The sequence below is a fragment of the Mchenga conophoros genome, linkage group LG22 (genome assembly GCF_057382185.1).
Source record: "Mchenga conophoros isolate Kocher_MC1m ecotype Shallow Benthic linkage group LG22, M_conophoros_male_GT1.1, whole genome shotgun sequence".
In the NCBI taxonomy this organism is placed as follows: domain Eukaryota; kingdom Metazoa; phylum Chordata; class Actinopteri; order Cichliformes; family Cichlidae; genus Mchenga; species Mchenga conophoros.
In genome coordinates, this window is record NC_140546.1 from 36,511,566 (window position 1) to 36,536,690 (window position 25,125).

At 44.3% G+C, this 25,125-nt stretch overlaps 4 protein-coding genes, 1 long non-coding RNA gene and 2 other non-coding genes across 7 annotated transcripts; 2 read left to right on the forward strand and 5 right to left on the reverse strand.

Annotated features, from left to right (window-relative positions):
• Window positions 1–2,350: 2,350 nt before the first annotated feature.
• On the reverse strand, window positions 2,351–5,111 carry txnipa (thioredoxin interacting protein a). Its single transcript, XM_085262437.1, has 6 exons — window positions 4,726–5,111; window positions 4,497–4,572; window positions 4,246–4,393; window positions 3,797–4,156; window positions 3,415–3,717; window positions 2,351–3,327 (listed from the first exon to the last, which is right to left on the reverse strand). Exons 1-6 carry the CDS (start codon window positions 4,979–4,981, stop codon window positions 3,280–3,282), a joined length of 1,191 nt encoding a protein of 396 aa, XP_085118563.1. The 5' UTR covers window positions 4,982–5,111; the 3' UTR covers window positions 2,351–3,279.
• Window positions 5,112–7,291: 2,180 nt separating this feature from the next.
• On the forward strand, window positions 7,292–9,765 carry LOC146549848 (E3 SUMO-protein ligase ZBED1-like). Its single transcript, XM_085262476.1, has 3 exons — window positions 7,292–8,428; window positions 8,605–8,857; window positions 9,017–9,765. The coding sequence occupies exons 1-3, from the start codon at window positions 7,311–7,313 to the stop codon at window positions 9,431–9,433; spliced, it is 1,788 nt and encodes a 595-aa protein (XP_085118602.1). The 5' UTR covers window positions 7,292–7,310; the 3' UTR covers window positions 9,434–9,765.
• A 300-nt stretch (window positions 9,766–10,065) lies between these two features.
• LOC146549849 (uncharacterized) lies at window positions 10,066–14,810 on the reverse strand. Its single transcript, XR_014890431.1, has 8 exons — window positions 14,709–14,810; window positions 13,267–13,320; window positions 12,701–12,730; window positions 12,481–12,525; window positions 11,950–12,007; window positions 11,645–11,786; window positions 10,722–10,769; window positions 10,066–10,182 (listed from the first exon to the last, which is right to left on the reverse strand). It is a non-coding gene; the product is annotated as an uncharacterized LOC146549849 (long non-coding RNA).
• Window positions 11,457–11,587, reverse strand: LOC146549850 (small nucleolar RNA SNORA18). The gene has a single exon (XR_014890591.1). It is a non-coding gene; the product is annotated as a small nucleolar RNA SNORA18 (small nucleolar RNA).
• Window positions 12,174–12,311, reverse strand: LOC146549851 (small nucleolar RNA SNORA8). Its single transcript, XR_014890592.1, has one exon. It is a non-coding gene; the product is annotated as a small nucleolar RNA SNORA8 (small nucleolar RNA).
• An 898-nt stretch (window positions 14,811–15,708) lies between the features above and the next one.
• chtopa (chromatin target of PRMT1a) lies at window positions 15,709–22,001 on the reverse strand. The gene is made up of 6 exons (XM_085261914.1): window positions 21,862–22,001; window positions 21,279–21,368; window positions 20,093–20,243; window positions 17,790–17,964; window positions 17,262–17,405; window positions 15,709–16,628 (listed from the first exon to the last, which is right to left on the reverse strand). The coding sequence occupies exons 2-6, from the start codon at window positions 21,341–21,343 to the stop codon at window positions 16,438–16,440; spliced, it is 726 nt and encodes a 241-aa protein (XP_085118040.1). The 5' UTR covers window positions 21,344–21,368; window positions 21,862–22,001; the 3' UTR covers window positions 15,709–16,437.
• A 113-nt stretch (window positions 22,002–22,114) lies between these two features.
• Window positions 22,115–23,338, forward strand: snapin (SNAP associated protein). Its single transcript, XM_085261915.1, has 4 exons — window positions 22,115–22,311; window positions 22,437–22,483; window positions 22,556–22,674; window positions 22,944–23,338. Exons 1-4 carry the CDS (start codon window positions 22,115–22,117, stop codon window positions 23,049–23,051), a joined length of 471 nt encoding a protein of 156 aa, XP_085118041.1. The 3' UTR covers window positions 23,052–23,338.
• The last annotated feature ends 1,787 nt before the right edge of the window (window positions 23,339–25,125 follow it).

A 25,125-nucleotide genomic window follows, 5' to 3' on the forward strand; every position in this document is an offset into this window, starting at 1 on the left:
TAACACCTCAGTGTCCCCAGCAGGAAACCTCCAACTCCAGATAAGTGTGATTCAGAGCTCATATCTCAGAATCAAGCTTAAAATAGTGCCTTCATCTAAAACCAACCAGGACAGAAGAAAGCACCTGCTGCCCTCACTTTGACCCCCTGGGTCCTAAAACCTTTCAGGGTTTCCCAAACTGCAGAATCAAAAGAGTTCCAAGTATGAAAAATCAGTCGGCCTGAGATGATACTCATGGGAAATCCAGTTAGTTTCCTGTGTTCATGGCCTCGATAAGTGGGGCCTTTTTTGTAACAACATAATGTCTGCCTTTAAAGACTGACCCACAGCCTGGACCCAGATAATTACTCATTTTCAGGGATTTAAAGGTGTCCCGTGTGGAAGCACTTAAGCATAGAAAAAAACAAGTGCTCGTACGAATGAATGTGAATGTTGAGGCATGTTGTATGTTTGAGTTCTCTGGGAAAGTAGAAAGGTGCTGTGTAAGAATCAGCCCATTTACCAGACTTTAGCCCCAGTGAGGTCACCTGAGGCAGGGGTGGAGATCTCAAGCCTGTAGGCGACTAAACGCTGGTGGTGTAAGTCCCCACCAGCTGGCAGCTATATGAGGCGAGTCGCCTACATTTGTGCTCGGGCTGCCCAATTAACTAATTAAAATAAAACATATTATATGTATATTTTGCTTAAAGGTAACAAATTGACAAAATAAAATGCATTTAAAAATTGGACTAAATTTCATTATAATTCTTGTTCAGTCTAAACCATATGAAGTTAAATATATCATGTGTTTCTCTAATAAAACATGTCTATTAACACCTGAATTAAAATACATTGGCAAAGACAGACTTAAATATACATATGAACGAGAATGTAACAGGAAGCATGTGTGGCCGGTGTAACGTGGAAAAAACTGTTGTAGCATAATAACTTTTTTTAAACCCTTCTTACTACGTTTAGATGAAACGGGATATTGGGAATGAGCCACCTGGCTGTGGAGACACGGATCACTGGTTAGACTGCATGTTTGGAGTCGATGTTCCAAAACAGTCCTTTGTTTCGTGAAACTGCTCTGGGTTGTGTTTTGAGAAAAGGTGGAAAGTTTCAGCAAAGGCTCCAAAAGCTGGATACACGTCTAGTCCGAAAAAGGTTTTCCAATTTAAAAGAAGCAGAAATGTGTGTTTGATACGTTTCAGTGAAAAGTGTTTCCTGATGGTTTTCTTTCTGTTTTATTGTTTTTAATAATGATATTAAAATACTAATAAAGTCCTTCTTCTTGAGGCTTAAAAGCATTTTGCTGGTCACCCTTGTACACGAGGCTGGTTTGTTTCCCTGTTATGAAGTTTACATCCATAGTTTCATATTTCTAATATCAAACTGTGTTTATTAGTGTTTGCCAAATGTGTGAAGGTCACTTGGCTGAAAGTCAAGCTGTGAACTTTTAATAACAATTAGGCTCCAGTAGTCATTTCCCAGGGAGAGGAAAAGAGCAGAGGAAATGTCACTGCCTCTGAGAAGCTTAAACATGACTTTTCGTCGTTTGCCATTGGTTGGCTGTGAAGCAGCAGATGAGCTGAGCCTGTCAGAGGCACTGTTGGATAAACAAACTTTGCTTATCTGTTGCTCGCAATGGCTACTGACGCACGTAGTATAGAGTGGAGAACATCATTTAAAAGTGTAAGAAAAATATTTTCAATGCAATTCAGTTTTATTTATACAGCACCAAATCACAGCAACCGTCGCCCCAGATGCTTTATATTGTACGCTAGACCCTACAATAATACATACAGAAAACCCAACAATCATATGACCCCCTATGAGCAAGCACTTTGGCAACAGTGGGAAGGAAAAACTCCCTTTTAACAGGAAGAAACCTCGGCAGAACCAGGCTCAGGGAGGGGCGGGGCCATCTGCTGTGATTGGTTGGGGTGAGAGAAGGAAGACAGGACGAAGACATGCTGTGGAAGAGAAACCAAATAGATTCAGCCACACTGCTGCAAGTCACATAAACCACTGACTAATTTCCCCTGTCAGATTCCACAGTGTGTGGAATCTATTCCAGCATTTCTATGACAAAGGTCCATATTACATTTTAATACAAAGAAATATAAATTAGTACCATTCTTTGACCGAAACGCCTTTATTGTATTAATCTTTGTTTCTGTTGTCATCTACTCAGGGAAAACGCCCCGACTCACAGAAACGGGCAGATATAACGGCACACGCGATTAAAGACCTCTCCATCGGCTCGCTGCGCAAAGAGTTTGTGCAAGCGGAACAAAAACCTGCAGCGATTAAATTTTTTTAGCTGACAACCAGAAAAAAAAAAAGAAAAAAGGAGGAGGTAGACAAGTGAGTGGATAGTTTTTAATAAAAAAAGAACCCATAGGGTTTCATACAAAAACATCTGCACGTATCAAGAGCGTATTACAAACATATTTTCTCACAAATGAGTCATTAACAGTGATTTCCCTGCGCCCTGAAAGAACAGAAGTTGTGAATTCACAGAAGTGGAACTCTTAAATGAAATGTTGTCTGGGACAACTGCAGATCAGATACAAGGATCCTCAGATAAAGTGCGTTCCATCGAGAGCGTGTGGTATGGACGGCACTCGCAGTAATTAGCACCAGTCACCAAGCTGTGGTGACTGGTGGAAGTTGCATATCTCCACATCAAAAACATTGTTCAGTTGAACAGAGTCTTCTGGGCAGTAGGAGAGTCAAAAGCGATCAAAAAGTGCAACAATATAGGAATAAAGGACTTTTTTCAAACACTGGTAACACTACTGACATTTAAGGAAGAAATTTACATGCTGTGATTCTGAAAAGCAACAGTGTTCCCAACAATTTCGTAACAGCGATGCAAACTGAGTGGACTGGTAAAAGGATGTTTCCTTTTGAGTAGTCCTGTAAAAATACAGGCTTGGAGTGCAATGAGAAAAAGCCACGGTGCCACAGCAGGCCAGTGCTCGGCCCAGTAACAAAGTCATAGTGGCTGTAAATGGAGAGTCTCTGGAAAGGGCAGCTTATTCAGAAATGCAGCATATCACTGTGCCATCGGGCCTCAACATCTCTGGTCTGAGGAGCACGAGCAGGAAGACTCATAAGCGATGAAGCAGGTTGAAGGCAGCTGACATAACAAACGACCAACATTTCAGTCCACCTCCACACTCGTGCCTTTACTTCTCCATCCAACCTCCTCTGGAGTTCAGACCTTCTGCCTGTTTTCAAGTTTGGTCCTTAACAGGTGGACCACAGTTCCACGGTTCCCACTGGTGGACTTCAGCAGACCGGCAGCATGCGAGCATTGCCGTTGAACTCCTCCTCCGCCTGAAAAAACACGTAATTCCTTTTAGTTATCTCAAGGAACGCAACTTCTTACTAACAGGACACTTTTAAGTTACCAGAGATGCTTACCTCACTGTAGGCTGGCGGCGCTGGGTACTGGAAGGCTGGTGCGTTCATAAAGATGGGACTGTCATCGCCGTCAAAGTCATCAAGGAGAGGTGTGAGAGGCTGGTCTAGGCGGCAGTCCCGGGTCACGTCGCAGTAGCTCGGAGGTTCAGAAGGCATCCTGAGAGACACCCAGCTCTGGGAGGCAGTGCTGGCTGAACTGTCCTGGCTGCTCACACTGTTGCTGCGGCTGCCCAGACCGGCAGTCCCAATGACCAAAGGCAACTCCAGGATCAGCTTGTCACTACCAGGAATGTGTACGTAAATCTATGATGTAGAAAAACACAGTTATTAACACCAATGTTTACGAGATAAACACCAAAACTTTCAGAAACTGAAGGCTCACCATCAGAGCGTACTCCACGCGGATGATGTTGCAGCCCAGCATGGATGGTTTGATCTTCGGTACCCTGATAGTTTTTCCCTGCCAGGCGTCGCACATCCCAGAGATGATGTGGTTACCACGCACCGAGGACAGCTTCTGGCGTAGGATCTTGGTGCGGCCGTTTGCCTGGTAGGTGTGTTTGGCTATGATGGCAGCCTTGGGCACAACAATGCGGGAGCAGGTGTTCTCAAACTTCGCATTGATGCAGATCTCTTCGCCTTCACAGAATCCACGCCGGTCAATTTTTGCATTCAATGACACCTGACCGTCAGGGATGAACATGCAGGTGACTTTCTTCTCCTTCATGCCACCTGCTGGAGACTGAAGAGCAGCAGAAAGGCTGTTCGGTTATGCAGTCCCAAGCTTCAATGACAAAAACACTGACTATGTTCTGGCATTAGTGAACTCACCAGCAGGTCTGGGGTGTTGACATCCAGTGGCTCCTCCACCTCGAAACATTTCTTGCACTCTAGCACGGGCTGCTGCGGCCTCTCCATCAGGGCTTTGACACAGTACTGGACGTAGCCGAACTTCCCCTTGTATGACGACACCAGTTGCCTGTAAGAACCGTTATTGCTCCATCACTTGTAAGTCGGTGGAGAGGTGCACACTGCATCTCTTTAGATAACGGAAAATCATGCGTCACATAGCGCATCCTCACCCTTGCTGAGGGAGCTCGAATCCAAACGTGTACTCGTACTTGTTGCCAGGTCTCAACACCACGGAGCCGTCAGAGTCTGGAAAAGAAAGTAAACCGTTTACAGCAATATTCATGCACAGCAGGTTTCACGGCTGCCCTGACAATTCTTACAACACCCACAAACATGTTTTAAGCCGGTAAATGTCGAACACACATTCCAGGATATCCAGCATAAAGGTAATTCCCGTACCTGTGGGCTGGTCTTGCAGCCGCAGGACCGTTTCATGTCTGAGGTACTCGGCCTCCTGTCGGCACCGCTGCTTGCCTTTAGCGTACTCCACCTTGGCGCAGCCCAGACCCAGAAGCTTCAGCGCGGACACCCGCATCATTTCGCTGACTTCCACTTCGACACGGCCGGACACCGTGTCTCCGCCGCAGTAAAAACTCTTACTGGGATCGGAAAAGATTATCTGAAAGATTTTAACTTTCTTCGTCATCGCCACCATGATTGACGACCTCGAAAATGGACAAAATGAGCTGAATCGTGAAACTTCACAAATAAATCCCTTGGAAACTACCGATAATCCAAACACGTCGAGCGACCGATTCACTTTGCTGTAAACAAAGGGAGGAGGCAGTTTTTATGAGCGGGGCACGAGGAGGCAGAATGAACAGCATGGCTCAGTGCGTGCACACCGCTCTGATTGGTGGAGAAAACTTTGTTTGTGTCAGCCCTGCCCAATCAGCGCAACGAAACAACGCGTGTACACCGCGTGGCTGGGAGAATGTACAGCGTGCTCAGCAGATGCGCGCACAGGAAACTGGAAGTACACGGAGAGAACATTGCATTTATAGTAAACACGTTAAAACGTGTGAAATCTTGGCCTGACAATGAGTCAACCCAGTATCACTTGAAAGCTCACAGTATCACAAACGACACCCTTTTAGCTCCTACCGCAAAGCACACTGTGCGCTGTCGATCTTACGTGCTGTTTAATATTTAGTATTTACTGTTATATTCACATAGATCATCGCGATGTTGTTTATTATGTTGCTCTTTTCTTTCTTCTGCCTGTTTTCTCTTTTTCTTTCTCAACAGGTGATTGATATTTGTATTTTTTTGTCTGCTTATTTTGTTGGTTTTTGTTTTTTGCCCTTTATCTCCGTCCCTCTTCCCCGCTGTTTTTCTTTCCCCTCTTTCTTTTCCCCAGTCAAGTCTGTCCCGTATTTAACAAGTAAAAATAAAATAAACAATAAAAGGTGAATCAATTATCAATCATTATGGCAAGGCTGGGATGGTCCATTTGGTAAAGTAAATCTGTTGGGCATCTTTCTTCGCCTTTAGACAAGAATTCTGATGGCGAAAGAGCCAAACGGGACAGGCAAAAAAAGAAAGCTCACAGTATCACCAAATACTTTGATAAAGTAGAATAAACGAAACAGATTATAATCACTCGCAAAAACAAAAACACATAAGGCACATGAAATTATAAACCTATTGAAATATTTAATTTTTGAACATCTTCAGTTTCACTGTAGCCTTTTTTGTCCAGTAGCTGTTTTAAAGAATGAATCGAACGCTCAAGGTTTCGAGGTCAACACTAAACAGAGGGCTAAAACTGGATGGATATCCTTTATATGAGCTTCAGGGAAATAAGGGAGTGTTTTGTACAATATAAGCATTTAAAAAGGGAAGTATAATACTGAGTCTTGGTCTAAAACAGGGATGTCAAGCTCATTTTATACTCTTACCTTACATGGATGAGTCAAACTAATTTCAGTCAGTGGCAAGAGTGCAACTATACGTGCAATCAATAAGATCTTTTAACATAAGACAAAGAGCAGCAGGTTCAACATTTCTCAGTTTTTCCTGTAGCAAAAGAAAGAAAGCGAATGACTCTGAGCTTAACCTGCAATTAGTCATGTGCAAAAATAATACATTGAAAATGTAGTTACCTTGGTGTACTGTTAGTGGACACATGGGAGGTTTTCATGAGAAAGAAAGTAAAACTAAAACCTGTGAAGACAAGTATAGACTAAAGAAAATGTATGGCCTCAGGAAAACCCCAACCTAGCCAAGCAGGCTGGGTTGGGGTTTTCCTGGCCCCCAGGCCTCATGTTTGACAGCACTAGTCTAGAAGATGTTAAAATAGCCTGTCCCAACAGCTTCATGACAGCCCATGGAGAAATCTAGCCATTTCTAGGTTAAACCTAGTATTGGAGAACTCCCAGCAGCTTTCTTAGGAACGTCGATATGGTGTCTGGTTCCTGCACGAAGCCGTTCTGAGCTCTGTGAACTTCAACCTACTTTTTGTAGGTTGTACTTGTTAGGTTCAAGCTAATGGAGTACTGCTGCCTCCTAGTGGAGAAAGTAAGCTACTACAGTATACCAGCGCCCTCTGCATCAGGATCAAACACCCAGTATCAGTGAGTGCTAGTCTCAAGTTTAATAGGACAGTGCAGGAATTAAATCTATGACAAGGCAAGATTTTAAAAATAAAACCTTGATCTTTTCTTTAAAAATAGTCAGTGATAAAATAAAAATCCCCACGTCCCTCAGTAGGTTCTGGAACCATCAGACCTGAACACGTGTAAACTAGGGGTGTCAAATTATCGCGTTAATTGCGATTAATTAATTACAATGCTATTTAGCGCGTTATGTTTTTTAATCTCGTTAATCTAATTTTTAATCTCTTGACGTCATTGATTTTGTATGAGAGTTGCTATGTTATAAAATCCGTTTTTATGTGCTGGGCTCCTTGTGCTTGACTTGTTGGGGGTGGAGTCACGTCGTGAGGTCAAGGTAAGAAGTGGTGATTAGCTTACAGTGTGGATATGGAGGCGCATCTGAGAGTTGTTGGCCCAATGAACGGGAAATTTGTATTTCATAAACGCCCCGACGGCACCATTGACAAAGGTAAAGTGGTCTGCCTAGAGTGTAAGAAGGAGTTTGCTTACCACCGAAGCAGCTCAAGTTTGGCCTATCACCTCAACGCAAAGCACCCAGCCGCGAGTGCAGCAACAGCTAGCAGTGAAGACATTAGCAATATAGCAAGCCAGAGCAAAGCTTTTCGCCAAACAAAACTAGAGAATACCCCTCGTATGAGCAAGTCTGCGACCGACAGGCTGACTAATGTTATTGCCAAGTGGATAGCGATGAACTGTAGGCCGATAAATATAGTAGAGGACGAAGGATTGACAGAGGTGTTGCAAATTGCGTCCAATGACCCGTCATACAAGCCGCCGTGCAGGACTACAGTAACGACCAAAATCAGCAAAATGTACGACGGCGAAAAGAAAAACAAACTTGAGATTTTGGCGGAGGATTCTCCCAACTGTGTTGCTATAACCGGAGATCACTGGACCTCAGCTGGCAACCACAGCTATTTTGGGGTGACTGGACACTTTATTGATAGTGAGTGGAACCTCAACTCATTTGCACTGACCGTCATGAGAACAGAAACCAGGCACTTTGCTGATAAATGCGCCGAACAGTTCCTCAAGGTAGCAAATGACTGGGGTATTGAAAACAAGATATCCACCATTGGCACAGACAGCGCAGCAAACATGCTGGCTGCTATGAGAGCACTTCCATATGAGCACATCGCCTGCAATGCTCACATTCTCCAGAGGACCATCACGGTATGTCTCGATAGCAGTGGTTTTGTCGGTGTACTGGCAAAGTGCCGCAAGATTGTTGGTCATTTTAAACAAAGCCCTGCGAGTACCACAGAACTTAACCAACAACAAGTAGCACTCGGAAAGAAGAGCGATCAACTTATACAGGATGTACCCACCAGGTGGAACTCGACTCTCGCAATGGTCTCACGCCTCCTATGTAACCGAGAGGCTGTCCAGGCTACGTTGGACCAACAGAACCACAGGTTGGTCTTGCCAACCGAAGCTGAGTGGGCGAAACTGCAGAGGCTGGAGCTCCTGCTTGAACCATGCAAGTAAGTTCAAATAAACACCTTCCCATTTTAATTATATAAACTACTGTTACATGTGTAAAATCAAAATTAATGAACATAACAAGGAACTTTTAAGGACAATTAAATTGGAAATCAGTTACACTTTGATTTAAATGAATCCAGCTAGGTTTATTTAGCAAACCTCTCCACCTCTGCAGGTATGTGACAGAGCTGCTGGGTGGTGAGGCCTACGTCTCTTGCTCTGTAGTGCTGCCTGCTTTTCGCCATCTGTACCGTGTCATGGACATTACTGATGATGATCCTGCCTACGTGGTGAAGTTCAAGAATGCCTTCCAGAAGGATCTGGCAGCACGACGAGCTAATGGCAACGAGATATGGTTCGAGGTGGCCACAGCATTGGATCTACGGTTTAAGGATTTGAAATGTCTTCCAAGAGAAAAGAGGGAACAGGTAGGACAATAAGGTTAAGCTGGACTAATGAGTCCAATTCATTATCAAATCAAACTTTTATTTATTATATGGAACACAAAGTTCTTTACAAGATTAAATAAAATTAAAAAAAAAAGCACTTAGTTTTAATCACAATCATTCATTCATTCATTCATTCAGGTGTGGACCATTCTGGAGAATATGCTCCAGGCAGCAGAGCCCAGAAGAGCAGATAGTCTCCAGCCCTCCACAGAGGATGATGGACCAGCTCAGAAGAAGAGGAGGAGCGAACTCCTTCTGGGGTCTGACTCTGACTCAGAAGATGGAATTGAGTCTGGAGAGCTGCAGCGCTACAGAGCAGAACCCAGCATCAGTATTGATGACTGTCCCCTGCAGTGGGGGTATGCTCACTCAGGAGTCTATGAAAAGCTGTCAGTCCTAGCACAAAAGTACCTGGCCTCCCCAGCTACCTCTGTACCCTGTGAGAGACTCTTTAGCCTTGCAGGCCACATAGTGCAAAAGAAAAGGGCAGCCTTGCTTCCAGAAAATGTTACCAGGCTGGTGTGTCTTAGCGACTGGCTGAGGAAGAAGAAATGAGACACATGTGGTCAGCATAGCTGCTGTGTCATTTGTAGCCTACTAGAATAGATTGCTTGATGTTCAGCACTTTTTTTTGTGATGGAAGAATACTTTGATGTGCTAACTTGCAGCACTGCAATGTCAGTTTTATTTTTCATTATCTGAAGCAGAGGAATTTCAGTGCTGTATTGCTCAGAAAAGAGCAACTCTGATGTGCTAACTTGCAGCACTTAATTTATTTGATTTTATTTGTATTTATTTTTCCACTTATTTTACAAAAGAATACAACAGTATGTAAATGGTTGCATCTGTTTAACGTTTGTTAAACAATAAATGACTTTATAAAGTCACTTTCTTTGTTATATCAGTCTTTTGGTCTGCCACAATAAGTTGAGGGCTTTCCTCAGCTATTTTTAGGTGAGATTAAAAAAGAGATTAATTAGATCAATTAATTAAAAATCATAATTAATTAATCTATTTTTTTTTAATCTCTTGACAGCACTAGTGTAAACATCAACCCTCAGACATCCATGTCCCAAAATCATCATGAAGTACGGAGCTTTAAAATGTATTACCACCAAGTATTCATTGACCTTGTTTCTGCAAGCCAAAGACTTAAACAAGGTCCAAACACAAGTGCCAAGTCAAGGTTTGCTGTAACACAACATCCTTTATTAAATCCTCATTTGCAAAGGTTACAACACGTTTCCTCCAAAGCCAGCGTCAGCCTGGAGAACCGTCTCCTCTCAGGAATCACTGATCCACTCCTGAAAGGAAAAGAACAGATTTCAGACACAGAATGACTGCAGCACCGTCACTAAGTGAAGTCAGTGACATCAATTGTGTTGAATATGTCAGCTGCTTAGCTCGACTCTACAGTTTGTCACTACACTCAACTACTGCCCCAATGGGCTAGGCGTCGTTATAGCAACGACATCATGATCGTTTACCCTCACCCCAAACCAGTCACAGGAGACGACTGCCACCCCCTGAGCCTGGTTCTGCTGGAGCTTCTTTTACATTAAAAGCACCTTTACTGTGAACTGGCCTTATAGAAATACATTTTTATTGAATCAAAGTGACTGAGCGACACCTTCCTGAAAGTGAAGCCTCAACATGTCACTAATCCTGGAATTTTGCTTTTTCATATACCCCTCAGGAAGTGTTCCCAACAGGTTCTTCTAAGCTGGTTGCTTGAGAAGCCCACTGGGATGGCTTGCTTTTTGGTCATGTCCACAGCTAAACAGGAACACAGAATCCTGACAGCCTTGGTTCATGACCACTTTGACACACAAACACTACTTACAGCGATCAGCTGCAGTCCTTTCCATGCAGGCAGGACAGCCTTCAGATTCTGAAACACATGGGTTTACAATACAACTTTATTTATATAGCACATTTAAAAACCCGAAGGCACACCAAAGTGCTTCACAGTAATATGGAGAGTTTATTAAATTATTGGAGCGTGTCCTGTCATGTTCTAATGAAGACCGTCTTTAGACCCAGGCCTGCTTGCTGCAGGCTTCAGTTAACTGTCAAGTCTAAAGTTAATTGTTCACCTGCACATTTCATTTTCACTGCTGTCACTTTGCATGCGAGCAGCTGGCTTTTCCTCATACTGGAGAAGTTTTAATGTTGATTACGGTAACAAGTGCTGCTGTTTTTGATGCTCGGAAAGAATTCCTCCATGCCACCTGAGCTCATCGTCGCGGTAACTGCTCTGCCTCTTTGCTCCAGATCTCTCCCTCTTTTTAAAATTTCCAAATGTTGCTGAAAACCTCATGTTGTGAGTTTTATAGAGTTCAGGGATTTTCAGAGATCATTCATTTAAAAAAATATTAAATTTAAAAAAAGAAACTCTGTTAAAGCAGGCTCGTGGTATGCACAGAACCTCACGGTACTCACACTATACCGATTACTCCTATCCATGTTTATCTGTGTGGTCCACCCTAACCAGTGATATGAAAACAGTCCACTGATAAGACTTGTAAACAATGACAGAATAGAAAATCTATGGAGCAGTTGGTAATATTTGACAGACACTTGTTCTGCATCAGTATCTCACAACGTTCATGGCAGTGAACATGTGGGTAAAGCGAAACAGATTTACTTTGTGAGGCATTTCCAACGACACGGCCCTACAGAGAAAGGTCTGTCGGGATAGACCTCAGCATACTACGGAGCATAAATGATATGCACGACTACATCAAGCACCAGTCAATTTCTTACTTGAACTTGATTTATTTCAGCGTCTTCAGTTGGACAGTCTGCTGCTTCCTCCTAACAATAGAGGGTTTGTCACTTGCACCTCGTGGGAAACATGTTGACACTTACAGGGGAATGAGGTGTGGCAGCAACATTTTGGCACAACCTGCTGATACAAAATTATTTTAGTTACACAAGATAAACAGCGTTAGAAACAAGAGAATCTGCATATGCACTTGTTCTTACTCTGTGCAAAAACACATTTCCACAGACATTAGTAAGGAAGGACCAAGGCTCCAGCCCCTTTTGTCCTTTGGGCCAATCCTCACCTTCATTACTGCAGTTGAAACCTTGGATCAGGACATGATCAGTTGTGGCAGCAGAAACCTGGAAAAAGGTAAACAGTGAGCTCAGCAGTTGATGCAGGGTTACTGGGACAAACACCATGGCTGATTACAAAAGCAATTCATTTTCAGATCAGCAACAAAAATTAAGTTGCAGGAAAAAAACAAAAACAGCTTTATTTGATGAGTACGGATCCACGAGTAATGCAGTGTGTACCAACATGTTTACCAGGACTCCAAACACAAGCAGTCGGGAGACCAACGATGCCATTTGTTGAGTTCATCTTGCACTGACTTTTGAACAAACCAGCTAACGAAGCAGCTGGCTGCAGATACCACACAGTGCTGCCATTGTGGCTCCAATTCACTTCTCCTTGAGATTAACATTCATTCTAACAGATCTTGTTTTTCCTTTTGCACATCTTGATTCACTGATTTAATCATGTGTCAGTCTGGTTTTCACTGTGGTGGACATTTACATCGTGGGAGTGATATGGATGCAGAAACGCGACGTACCGTTTACTGCTGCCTCAGTGCAGAAAGTCAGGTCAAGAGGAAAACCTGCCAGAAGGAGGTAGGATGGAGGTCAGCGGGACTTCAACAACACTCAGTTTGTGGTTACAGTGCAGCAGGTGTTCAGAGAGGCAGCTGTCACTCACACTTCAGAGCAGTTGAACATATTAAGCCAATCATCATTACTTGGTCTACAGCACATTAGTCCTCAAGCACGACTTACCGAGTTGGACTGAAGCGTCGTCTGCGACACCTGCAGGGAAACGGTACAGTTTCTCGTTTTAACAAGTTTTCAAACTGAAATTTCAGGTCAGTTTACAGAACATGCGAGGTCACCAACAGATGTTAGTCCTCATTAGTAACACTGCTGCGGAAAGTCTGCAGCAGTGGGTTGCAAGAGAATATATTGCTCTTTGCACTGCATAAGCTTTATGGCCCACTTGACAGAACCAGAGCTCATACTGTGCTAATCAACAGTCATGCGTGAAAGTAGTGTGTCATATTCATTTTGGTGCTTCACCACTGCTAAAGCAGGTTTTTGTTTTTTTAAAACACAGGAAGAAATGGATATTTAGCTGAGGCACCACAGCCAAGCAGATTATGGTTGGACTCTAAAGCCCATTTCTGTTGTTGAAGTGAAAACATCCACTGTTTATCTTCTGCTTTGTTGCTTGGATTAACAAATCTTTAATAGTGCTTTAGCTGAGGCTGACCCATGAGCGTTGCAACCAGACAAAAATCAGCCATTACAGTACAGTTTTGTTGAAACAAACATTAAATACAACTGACCACATGCACCATCGCAGCAGCAAGAACTGTAGAGCCACTGCTCCCCATCACATCCTGCAAAACGAGAAGTTTGTGTTAAATGGGAGGAGATGCAAACTTGTATGTCGAGTGTGTCAGGGCTCATTGTCACCACTAAGCAACCAATGATGCAGAGGTGAAAGCAAAACCTGATGTTCTATAGCCACTGTAGCCCAGGGATTAGTCCACAGTGCAGGAAAACCCCAGCAGGTGATTGCACTGTGGCATTGTGGGCAGATACCATATAAAAATATGCATACGATTCAGTTCATAACACCCAAGCTGCATTCTTTCACACGGCAAGAGGTGCACTGCTCTTAATACTCTGGTTTCTTAATTAATAGCACCGTCTCCATGGTAATACAAGCTTAGATATATCAATAAGGCAGGCTTGCCTTGTTAACACTTGCTATGATAATAATGCATCGATGTACAGTAGTTTTTGACTACAGGTTACCAGAAACAGTCTTGTCTCTACATTTATACGTTGCACTTCTGGAAACTTCTAAAGGACGGCTTTCACACTCATTTTACGTCGTGGGCCACATGCAGCCCACGTTGGTCTTCACAGGCCTTTTAGAGGACTTAATACAGACATTCAATTATTTCCAAGACCCTGACTGCGCGTCGTTGGAAGCTGATGACGTTTGAGCCTGCCGAATTTTGATTGGTTGACAAGTGAGCCGGAACAGAGCACGGAGCGATAGCAGAGCTCAGAGTACGAAAGAACCACGAAAAAACCCAGAGCGCAAAATATAAAGCAGGAAAAGCACAGACAGCGGCTGCAGCGACGCTTTTCATCATTTTAACTCTTTGTTTCACCTCAGCTTTTCTATTACAGCTTCGCTCTGTCGCGGCTGGCTCACAGACACGCTGTAACACATCCGGCACACTGCCTCCCTCCGACAACAGCGCGCACTGCAGGCTGACGGACAGGCCTCGGAGTGGAGCGGGCAGCAGAAGTGCCCTCTCTGCTCGGCCAGATATTCCTCGGGCACCCCACACTAACATACACGCCGGCCACGGCGCCTTCCACGTGCGTAGGTCGGGTCGTACTCCCCGCAGAAAGCTAACCAGGCCCTCCGGGAGTCCCGAAGTTAACACCCTGTGTTAACACCGGGTTCGAGCAAATCACAGAGTAAGGACTGTCCTGACTTTGTGATTCTGTGCGGTGAAACGCGATTCTAACCAGAGGAAAACCAGTCGACGGTTTATTTTTTTGTCGTTTTTAAAAATAAATTGGCGCATTGTTGGAAGCTTGTATACTAAAAAACGCGTACAGTTTTAGCGCCAAGCTAGATGTTAGCTATGTTCACAGAGGTTTAAGAGCATCGCATTTAAGTTTTAAATAATAAAACGTATGCAACCACATATCTATATACACACAGAGGACATAACTGACCAACACGCTCAGTTCGGCTTACCTCTCGTCCTCGCATGACGGACCGCAGAGAAAGGAACTCGAGACCCGGCGCAAAGCCCTTTATAGGAAGTGTTACGTCACTCGAAACCGGTTTTCGACACCTACTCACGCGACGCTGCAGATCCGATGCTAAGCAAATACAGTTCCAGCGTCGCTGATAGCAAGAGCCCATACTATTAATGTACAAAGCAGCTGTGTTTATCGCGAGTGTTCTTGTTTGTATAAATTGGTGTCACAATAGCAAATAGCCTTCCTGCAAAGTTTCTAGTGTTTGTGTCTCCACAGGATGCTCCTTTGTGTCTGCCATCACTCACTGCGTTCTACATACGTCACGCGTCTGCTCAGCCTCATTCATTTGAGGGCTTGGCAACAAAATATGCAAGACACGTGACAAGTGCTTTTAGCACAGAGACGTCCACTTTCGGATGAAACAGCAACAGTACTAAATGCAAATTTAAATACTGATCGCATTATGCAACCATCTGATACCAATGTGGTATCAGCATTATCAATCTTTGGATTGATCCGGTGTTCTGGTAATCCATCCTACCCGTTGTTTCTGCGCATGCGCACAACACGAAATTCAGTGGCAAATTGTCCTACCTTTATGAATATTAGCTAGAAAAATACTCTGACGGGTAAAATTAAGTGCCAAACCATGCTACCTTTGTGAATGTTACCTACAAGCATACTTTAACGGGTCTGTTTAACCTTTTGTGTTGACACACGAACGATTTCTAAACAAAACAGGAACTACATTAAAATTCATCGCAGAAAATTAACCAAACACAGCTGAACAATGAAGAAATAAGATTCTAAAATCCAATCAAGTCACAACAAACTATTCAGATCAAAGACTGCACCCAAGTACAAGCTGAGAGAAATGCTGAGCCTCCAAACTCCAGAAACTCACTGTAGTTTTCTTTTTACAAAAAAAAAGTCAAAGAGGGCAAAGTGAAAGACTTGGGAATAATTCAGTTTCATTAAAAAAACAAACAAGGTTTTTCCAAAAGTTGTTTATTTTTTGTGGCACTAAGTCCTCTGACTTCATTAGATACCCCACAGACTCATGAGAACTATTCTGTTGGTGCAACAAAGCCATCTTCGGCCCAAAATGAACATGGCATCCTCAAAGTTACTTTGTGAAAACAGCAGAAGTGAAAGCATCAACCCCCCCTCCTACAAAAACACCATTCAAAGACAGCCAGCTCTTGGATGTGAATGCACATTTAAAACTCAGACATTTGACACAATTAAGGAAATAGTTTCCACTTTAATTCAAATTTCACCTAGAACATTTCACTGTAAGCAAACGGCAAACAAAGTGATGCTTAAAACTTCTGAATTCCCACGATTCGAGCAGGCAAATGTTTAAAAGAAAAGCACATTTAAAAACTGCTTTCAACAAATGTAAAATTTTGACAGTTTGTCCCTTTGGAGAAAAAAAAATAAATAAAAAAAATGACAACGGAAAAAACCCGTCTTGGACACAGAAGTCTAGAAACAGCAGGGTTTGTTAATGCATAAGAACTCCCTCCAGGATTAAAAGGGCTCTGAACGAGCGGGTCGATGCACAACCGAGCAGTGACCCACACAATATTGTTTAGACCGCTACTGGGTGCCACCTAAAGTGTCATCACTTTCAGCTAAATTAACAATCATTTCTCAGCACATCAACACTACACTGTTCGTCCAACTTCAGCGCCTCTGTGTGCTCAGTCCACAGTCCTTTACTCCATAGAGTCGGGGTCTGCCTGGGCCATGTAGGCATCCAGTTCTGCGTCCAAATGTCCCTTAGTCTTTGACATGTAGGCATCCAGCTGGTTGTCCAGCTGCTCGCGAGTAACAGCCGGTCTACCGACACCTCGGCCACGTCCACGTCGCCCAGCAAAACCGCCACGTCCACGCAGCCCCCCGCGACCTGTCAAGCAACACAGAGCAGAAATCTTCAGGAGTTTGTTCAACTGAAGAGCAAATGTTTTGTTGGCTCTGAATTTAAAGTCCCCCTCACAAAGTCTTCAATAATCTTATCTTAGAGCCCTCAAAGAACCGCATCACCCCAACAGAGCACCTCGCTCCCAATCTGCTGCTTCACTTGTAGCTCATCAGATAATTGAAGTTTAAATGGGAGGCAGAGCCTTCAGCTTCTGTGGAAGAGCTCCCAGTCTGGATCCAGGAGACAGACACCCTCTGTCCTTTTTAAGATTAGGCTCAAACCTTTCCTTTTTAATAAAGCATATAGTTAAGGCTGGATCAGGTGACCCTGAATCCTTCCTTAGTTACTCTACAATAGGCCTAGGCTGCCAGGAGCTTCCCATGATGCACTTTATGCACCTTTATCCAGCTACAGCATTTACCCCACTCTACATTTAGTCATTAGTTATCACTTTTTGTTGTCCTGTGTCAGCGTCTCTACCGTAACATGAAGCACTTTGAGGCGAGCGCTGCTGTGACTTGCACTGTATGAATAAAACAGTTTTGAATAGATATTAAAAAATGACAGTTCACTGGTGCTACACAAATAAGCTGAATTAAATAACAATAAGCCCCTGACCTCTGGGCATTCCTCGAGCTGCTCCTCGGGACAGAGCTCCTCCTCTTCCAACACCTGCACCACGCTGGCGGCCTCCTCTACGCATTGCCATACGACCGGCAGAACCACGGCCTCGCATGGGCCCACCTGTAGAACCTCGCTTCCCTGTGTAATGCAAAGCCAACACTCAGTAGGAGCACGAAGCAAGACTTAAAAACGAAGCGACAGTCAAACCAACGTTTCTGAAAGCATTTCACTAGTCCCACATGGCATTAAGGTTGGCGGCCCGTCTCCTGCAGACATCCCAGGTACCAGTTGCCTAGGTAATTCTCTAATGCATTCGATGCTAGGCTACATGTCAATCAATGGCACCCTGCGCACTCATTGGTAGTCGCTTGCATGGACGTTGAGATGAGAGATAAGATCCTGGGTCCCACCTGCCAAATGTGTTTCACCATCTACAGTCTCCTGCAAATCACTTCCAGTATGTACACAGCTTAAAGGATGCCATTAGAATCCAGGCAGACACTGAAGTTTGTTGATACATACCTCTCAGGGACAGAGCTCCCCTCATTATGCCTCCTCTGCCTCGTCCCCGAAGACCTCCTCTGTTCATCCCGCGCATTCCTCCTCTGCCTCCAGGAGGTCCTCCACGCATCAGAGCCCCAACAGGCCGACCCAGCCGGGCTTGGATGTTGCTCTTCCCCAGTCGCTGCTTTAGGCTCTGACACATGTTAATTACAAATGCTACATTACAAAAGCAATTACGACAAAATTAAAATCAGTAAGCTGAATCCTCAGGAAATATCATCTTGCACATGGCAGTAACAGGAGCCTCGTAATGACCTGCGGCTCAGACTCACAGCAAGTCTTTACTGAACGAGGCCAGCGTGACCTACAGGTGCTGGGCAGGCTGGATTTCACGTGCTGCCACAGAGCTGCGATGAAGGCTGCAATCATGCTGCTCTGTGTGCATGCACACGTTTCACCCAGGACTCTCACACTCTGCACAAACGCTGCAGTCGACTCCAATCACAAACGTTAACAAATAAGAAATCAAATCTAAAATGCTGTCGGTACCTTAGCTGGATTCTTCCTTTGATTTTAATTTTGAAAGAGCCAGGAACTTGTTATTATAGACTACATCATTTTAAAAGGTCTTATACTTGTACAGGAGTTGTTCCAAAATCAAAGGGCTTTGAACATTTCTGTCAAAAAGGACATTTTAACTTGGACTCTGCAGTCAGTTTAAGGTTGCCATGAAAACTGAAACAAGCCCAGGGGATGATCGTCTTCCGACCCATTTTTCAATCCCCGTTATTTGGAAAGAACATTTGGAAATCAGAGCAGCGTGTGGAGAATTAAGTCACCCGAAACGTAAAAGAAATGCCTAATTGTCAAACACTGATCAGAGCTGTGAGCAGCAGAAGCTTTTCACATTTCAAACTGGGCTGTGGCAGTCCAAGGTTTGGGGAATGGCTGGAATAATAAACCGTTTTGGCACGATCGCTTTTACGTCATTGTTAATATAAAAATGGAAAAATCCAGGTGTTTTCCTATCAAACCTGATACCATCCCTCAGCATCACTGCTGACACTGTGGTTTGATGTCTGCAGGCTCCAGGTAATCTTTTTTTTTTTTAAATTTCACATCACACTTTGTCCACAGACTGACCAGGTCAGAGACCAGCTGGAGGACTGGATGGATCCAAAATATTCAAGATCACAGATTCTGACTGGACCATAGATGCAGTTCAGCTTCGGATGTGCTCTTTATTTACCCACTGCTGTGGTGAACAGCAGCATCAGAGAACCACGGGTGACTGATTTCCTTCTCTACTCACACACTCAGGCCACGTCCACATGGACACAGGTGTTTTTGTAAACTGAGATTTTCCGTTTAAATAAAAAAATCCCGTCAACATTTATATGCAAAAAACAAATTGAATAGCTTTCAAAAACGACCCAAAGCAACAGGTGGCGATATAATCAGGGCTGCACATAAGTGGGCCGCAGGTACGCATGCGCTGTCAAAATGAAAGACGCGCACCAGATAAGAAATTACAACGCGCGTTTGCGTCCATATAAAAGGCAGTGTTTTTGTCCACTAGAGTGGGAATTTCACGGCACATTCCGCACCACATCTCTGTGCGTTCATCATTTGTTTGAAGCCAGCTCACCTCCTGCAACCACTTACGAGAATACGTGCTTCTTTTGTAGTTCGGACTCCTTCTGCTATTCTTTGGAGGTGGAGGAACACCACAGTAATTGCTTAAAGGAGCTTCTTCGACATCTTTAAGAGTTCTAAACAAATGTCTGTCCTCCTCCAGAAAATCTTATGTACGCAAACGCGCGTTGCAACTTCTTATCTGGTGCGCATCTTTTATTTTGACAGCGCATGCGCACCTGCAGACCACTTATGTGCAGCCCTGTCTATAATCCTAACTGTGTAGAAATGTTAGCCAATCAGAAGTCGAGCAGCCTGGGAGGGAAAGCGTAAACAAAGATGTCTTTCTAAACTGTATTTGTATATGAAAGCATGTAAAAGCTGCAGATTAACAGCAACAATATTTTGTCAATATTGTAGAAATTCATCGCATGGAAACAATAACGTGTGATGCAAAAAAAAAGGTGCACACCCTTGGCGTTGAGTCCACACATAAAGTTTTTAAAAATCTGTTTTCAGTGATGCAAAACGCCGTGCACGTGTGGATGAAAGGCCCAACGCACAGAAGAAGCTGCGTTCTCAAAAACACTCGTGTACGTGTGGACGTAGCCTTAATTCGGGTTAAACATATTCAGATGGAACCAACAGTGCCACGGACACCAATTTCACCCGAGCGTCGCGCTCACCTGCTTGTGATTCAGAGCGGCTTGCACCGAAGGCCGGTTCTCCATCTGCTGGGCCAGCCGACGATTGCGGGCGCTAGCCAAATGCTGCTGTTGCATGGTGGCTCGAATGCTTACCGCAGTGGGTTGCTTGTTCTTCAGCATGTTAGTGAAGCTTTAGAGGTGGGAGGGAAAAAGAAGGAGGAAGTAAAAGAAGGGGACAGGGGATATACAGAGGAGGAGGAAGCAGGGTTCCACATCATGTCATTTCTCATATGGACGATCGTGGCAGCTCTTTAGTCATGTTAGACTTTGTTCCACTTGTTGGCACTTATTTTCTCTCTCAATCATATGATATTCCAGAGTTACTTACACTTGACTTTAGCCTGTGTTGTAAAATTAACACAAGGAGAAAAAACAGTTGAAAGCAGACTTCAGGACAGAAGGAGAGAGAAAGTTTCAGAAGAAGAGCCACAATTGCCACTTACGAGCCTCCAGCTGACACTGCAGGGATGTCATCATGTCGCAGCAGCAGAGGCCAGGGCATGAGGTGTGCTTTGGCACCCAGCCACTTACAGGATGGACCGTGACTTTATTTAAACCACCAAGTGGTCAGGAACTAGGGAACTGGGGGGAAGGGGTAGTCCCTTGTCACGTCCAAGCTAGGACTGAGTACTCTGAGCAGGGAAAGGAGAAAGAAGAAGAAGAAAGATGATAGAACACGAGGAGATAAAAAGCTTCACTTTTACTGGTCTGAGAGAGAAAAAGATGAGAGGCAGAAAAGACGAGATGCCCCATCTCACTGACTTAGCTTTAGCCCTCCTGTCCCATTTAATGGTGTATACATGACGTATACAGTGCTGTTTAAACAGGGAGCCAGCGTGCCGAGGCATTTACAGGATGGTGGTCTGGTTCTGCGTATGCTTTACCAACCACGACCGCTACAGTCACCCCTCGTCTACATGTGCGTGCTGCTCACACAAAACATTTGGCCTGGGCAAGCCCCTCCTGCCCCACACTTCATTTACATGTAACACAAACAAGGACAGGGCCAAGAGAGTTGAATGAGCAGCGCACACACGGGAACAGCCAGAGCTGCATCCATATCAGGTTTGGTCCCAACAGTAGGTTCCGCAGAGAGTATCAGAACCTGCACAAGCCAAGGCTGGCAGCAGGTGACTAATTTCTGACAGGGTGCGTAGCCTCTCACCGCTCATTTAGGGACACTTTGGTGGTGCTTTTCAGGACAACTTTTTGGGAGGCAGCCGCACTCATTTTGAAAGACTTTGATTGTAGAGTCCTGGAAACAGAAAAGAGAATGTGTTTCACCTCCCTCTCTTTTACACATAATGTACGCACTACTACTAGAAGTTAAATTACCACTTTTAAGTCACTGTTGCAAGGAATTTGCTGTAATTAACATCAGCTGTTACACACGTGTTTAACAGAGAGGACTACACACAGTGTCACACAAATCCTCCCTGTAGGAGTAACCCACGACCCCCTCCCACCCAAGCTACACTTCAGACCACCGCCAGTTTGGTTGACTTAGCAAAGTTTTCAACTTCTTTAAACTCTTTTCTGTGTCACCAGCAACAAAAGGGATCGATTCTTTAAGAGAACGCTTTAATTTTAACCCAATTGTCGATCACGTCCGGTGGAAAAATTAAATGTTTAGCGAGTGTCCATCCGGTTATAACAAACTGCAGAGACAAGAACACGGAGTAACGATTCCGCCTCGTCTTCGCTAGCATGTCGTTTATCGACGAACAACAACTTCGTCTCATACTTACAGCGGATTCTGCGTTGGTAGAGAAATGCCTCAAAGCTAGCTAAGGTTAGCTTTAGCAGCACGGCGGCTTCGTATAGGTGTCCGTGTATCCTGTTTAAATACAACTGACCATATACAGCTCCCCACGCACGCGCGGTTTGAAACAGCGCTTAGGTAAGCGACCCTATATCAAACTCTCCCAGGAATATTGTAATAACGCGGAAATCGAGACTCCTTCGCGATCCGAAAGCCTAAAATGGTGCTCCTGGCTACTGATGGGAAGAAAATGGAGAGGTTCTTGTGACGCTGACGTCACGAGGGCACGACTTCCTGTCCGCTCGCGCTGGTTCAGTAAAATGGCAGCTACAGCTTTAGTCGAAGGTTCTTCTGGTAACGATGCTGTTGCCGAGGGTTTGCTCGACCTCCTGAGACCAGCGATACAGCAGCTCGACCTGCATGTGAACTCGGTCAGGTAACTCGCGTCCTCGTTAGATTAGACCGCGCCAGCTTGTTGACAGTCAGCTGACTTTCCCCGTCAGACTGATTGTTTTGTTGTTCAGTTGTCTCTGGACTCACGTGACTCACGTTTCTTTACAGAAAAAGCCAAGTGGAATTAAGAGAACATATAGACGGTCTGGCCACAGGTAAGGTCCTGCTTCAAATATAGCATCAGCTATAAAAGATTCATAAATAACGTGCTGTGTGCGGTTTTTCAGAGTTATGCAGGATAAACGAACATCAGAAGGTGGCTCTGGACCTGGACCCATATGTAAAGAAGTTGCTGAATGCGAGGCGTAGAGTTGTGCTAGTAAACAACATCCTGCAGAACGCTCAGGTCAGTGACCAGTCTGTAGCTGAGCTTCTGTATCACGCTCTGCCCGTCAGCATGCCTACGATCAGCCTTCGTCACATCAGACATTAGGCAGGAAATTAGTATAATGTAATATTGGGCCCCTGTAAGGGAGGTATACTACAAATACTGTATGACGAGACTTGTAATTCCGATTTCCATGGCGACCACAGATATACTAACTATTCAAGTTACCTGAAAATGGTGTGAAAACGATATAGAAACATTACACAACCTGAGCTTTCTTTGTCCAGGAACGTCTGAGGCGGCTCAACCACAACGTGGCCAAAGAGACGGCGCGGAGGAAGACGATACTGGAGACATCGGGCGTCTTCGCTTCCCGCTCACCTAGTAAACCATGAACCTCACCTTGAACCTCCTGCTCCACACAGTAAATACTGTGAGCTATTTTGATCAGCAGGAACGGTTGATTGTGATTATAGGAAGCTAAAAACCAGGAGGGGCCGGTCTTCCTTTGACATTTGCTTGTCTTTTTGTTTAATACCTCGCTGATGTTCTGCTTTTGTCACAGTGAAAAAGCTGCTGTCTGCTTACCATTTGGCAACTTCAGAGTACGGGCTTGCACAGTGGAGATATTTATGTAATAATTCTAATGCACTCAATAAATAGATACACTATGTGGACAAAACTATAGGAGCCACAGCTCTTAATCTTTTGATGTTTTTATTGCCACAGGTGTGTGAAATCAATCACTGGCTTTGCAACCTGCCTCACAAACATTTGTGAAAGAATGGGTCATTCACTGTAAGGCAGTGTGGAAGTGTACAAGATGCCACTGTCGGTGAATCTTTACTCCACGATGATACACAATCAACTGGAAGTGGTATTCACTGGTGTCAAAAGTGGAAGTGTTGGAAACCCCAGTAACTCAGCAGCCCAGTGGCAGACCACAGAGTTAGGGCCTTATATATTTGGACACTGACACAAGTTGCTGTTGTTTTCTTTCTTTTTTTCTTTTACCCGTTTACTGAAACATATTCCAATTATATAATGGACACTGACATAATGTGCAGCTTTCATTTGAGACGATCTTCATCCAAATTGGATGAAGGGTTTAGGACACAGGTGTCGAACTCCAGGCCTCGAGGGCCGGTGTCCTGCAGGTTTTAGATGTGTCCTTGAACCAACACAGCTGATTGAAATGGCTAAATGACCTCCTCAACATGTCTTGAAGTTCTCCAGAGACTGGTAATGAAATAATCATTTGATTCAGGTGTGTTGACCCAGGGTGAGATCTAAAACTTGCAGGACACCGGCCCTCGAGGCCTGGAGTTCGACACCCCTGGTTTAGGAGTTTCAGCTCCTTAACATGTGCCACCTGCTTTTTAAACGAACCAAAAGTAATTGGACAAATGTGGGTGATTCCTTCGTTATGTCATTATCAATTAAGCAGATAAAAGGCCTGGAGTTGATTTGAGGTGTGGTGTTTGCATTTGGAAGACAACATGTGGTCAAAGGAGCTCTCCATGCAGGTGAAACAGGCCGTACTTAAACTGGAAACAGAAAAAACTCATCTGAGAAATTGCTGCAATATTAGGAGTGGCAAAATCTTCAGATTGTACATCCTGAGAAAGAAAGAAAGCACTGGTGAACTCAGCAACACAAAAAGACCTGGACGTCCACAGAAGACAGCAGTGGTGGATGATCACAGAATCATTTCCACGGTGAAGAGAAACCCCATCACAACCAGGTGAACAACACTCTCCAGGAGAGGTAGCTGTATCGATGTCCAAGTCTAAATGCAGAGGGTTCACTGCAAGGTGCAGGCCGACCATAAGCCTCTAGAATAGAAAGGTTAGACTGGACTTTGATTAAACAAAAAGAACTGAAAAAGCCAGCACAGTTGTGGAAAAACATCCTTTGGACAGATGAAACCAAGATCAACCAGAACGATGGCAAGAAAACAGTATGACGAAGGTGTGGAACGGCTCGTGATCAGAAACATATCACATCATCTGTAAAACACAGTGATGGCTCGGGTGTGCATGGCTGCCAGTGGCACTGGGACACTGGTGTCTATTAACGATGTGACACAGGACAGAGGCAGCAGCGTGAACTCTGAGGTGTTCAGAGACAGCCTGTCTCCTCACATCCAGCTAAATGCAGTCAAACTGAATGTTCCATAGTTCAGATGGACAATGACCCAAAACAACCCAGTTTATCAAAGAAAAACAGTGGGATATTCTTAAATGGCCAAGTCAGTCACCTGATCCTAGCCCAGCTGAGCATTTCACTTACTGAAGACTGAACCTGAGACAGAAAGGCCCACAAACAAACAGCAACTGAAAGCTGCTGCAGTGACGGCCTGGCAGCATTAAACAGAAGGAAACCATCATCTGGTGATGTGCACGAGTCCAGACTTCAGGCTGTCAGTGTCAGCAAAGAGCTTTCAACCAAGTATTACAAGTGAACATT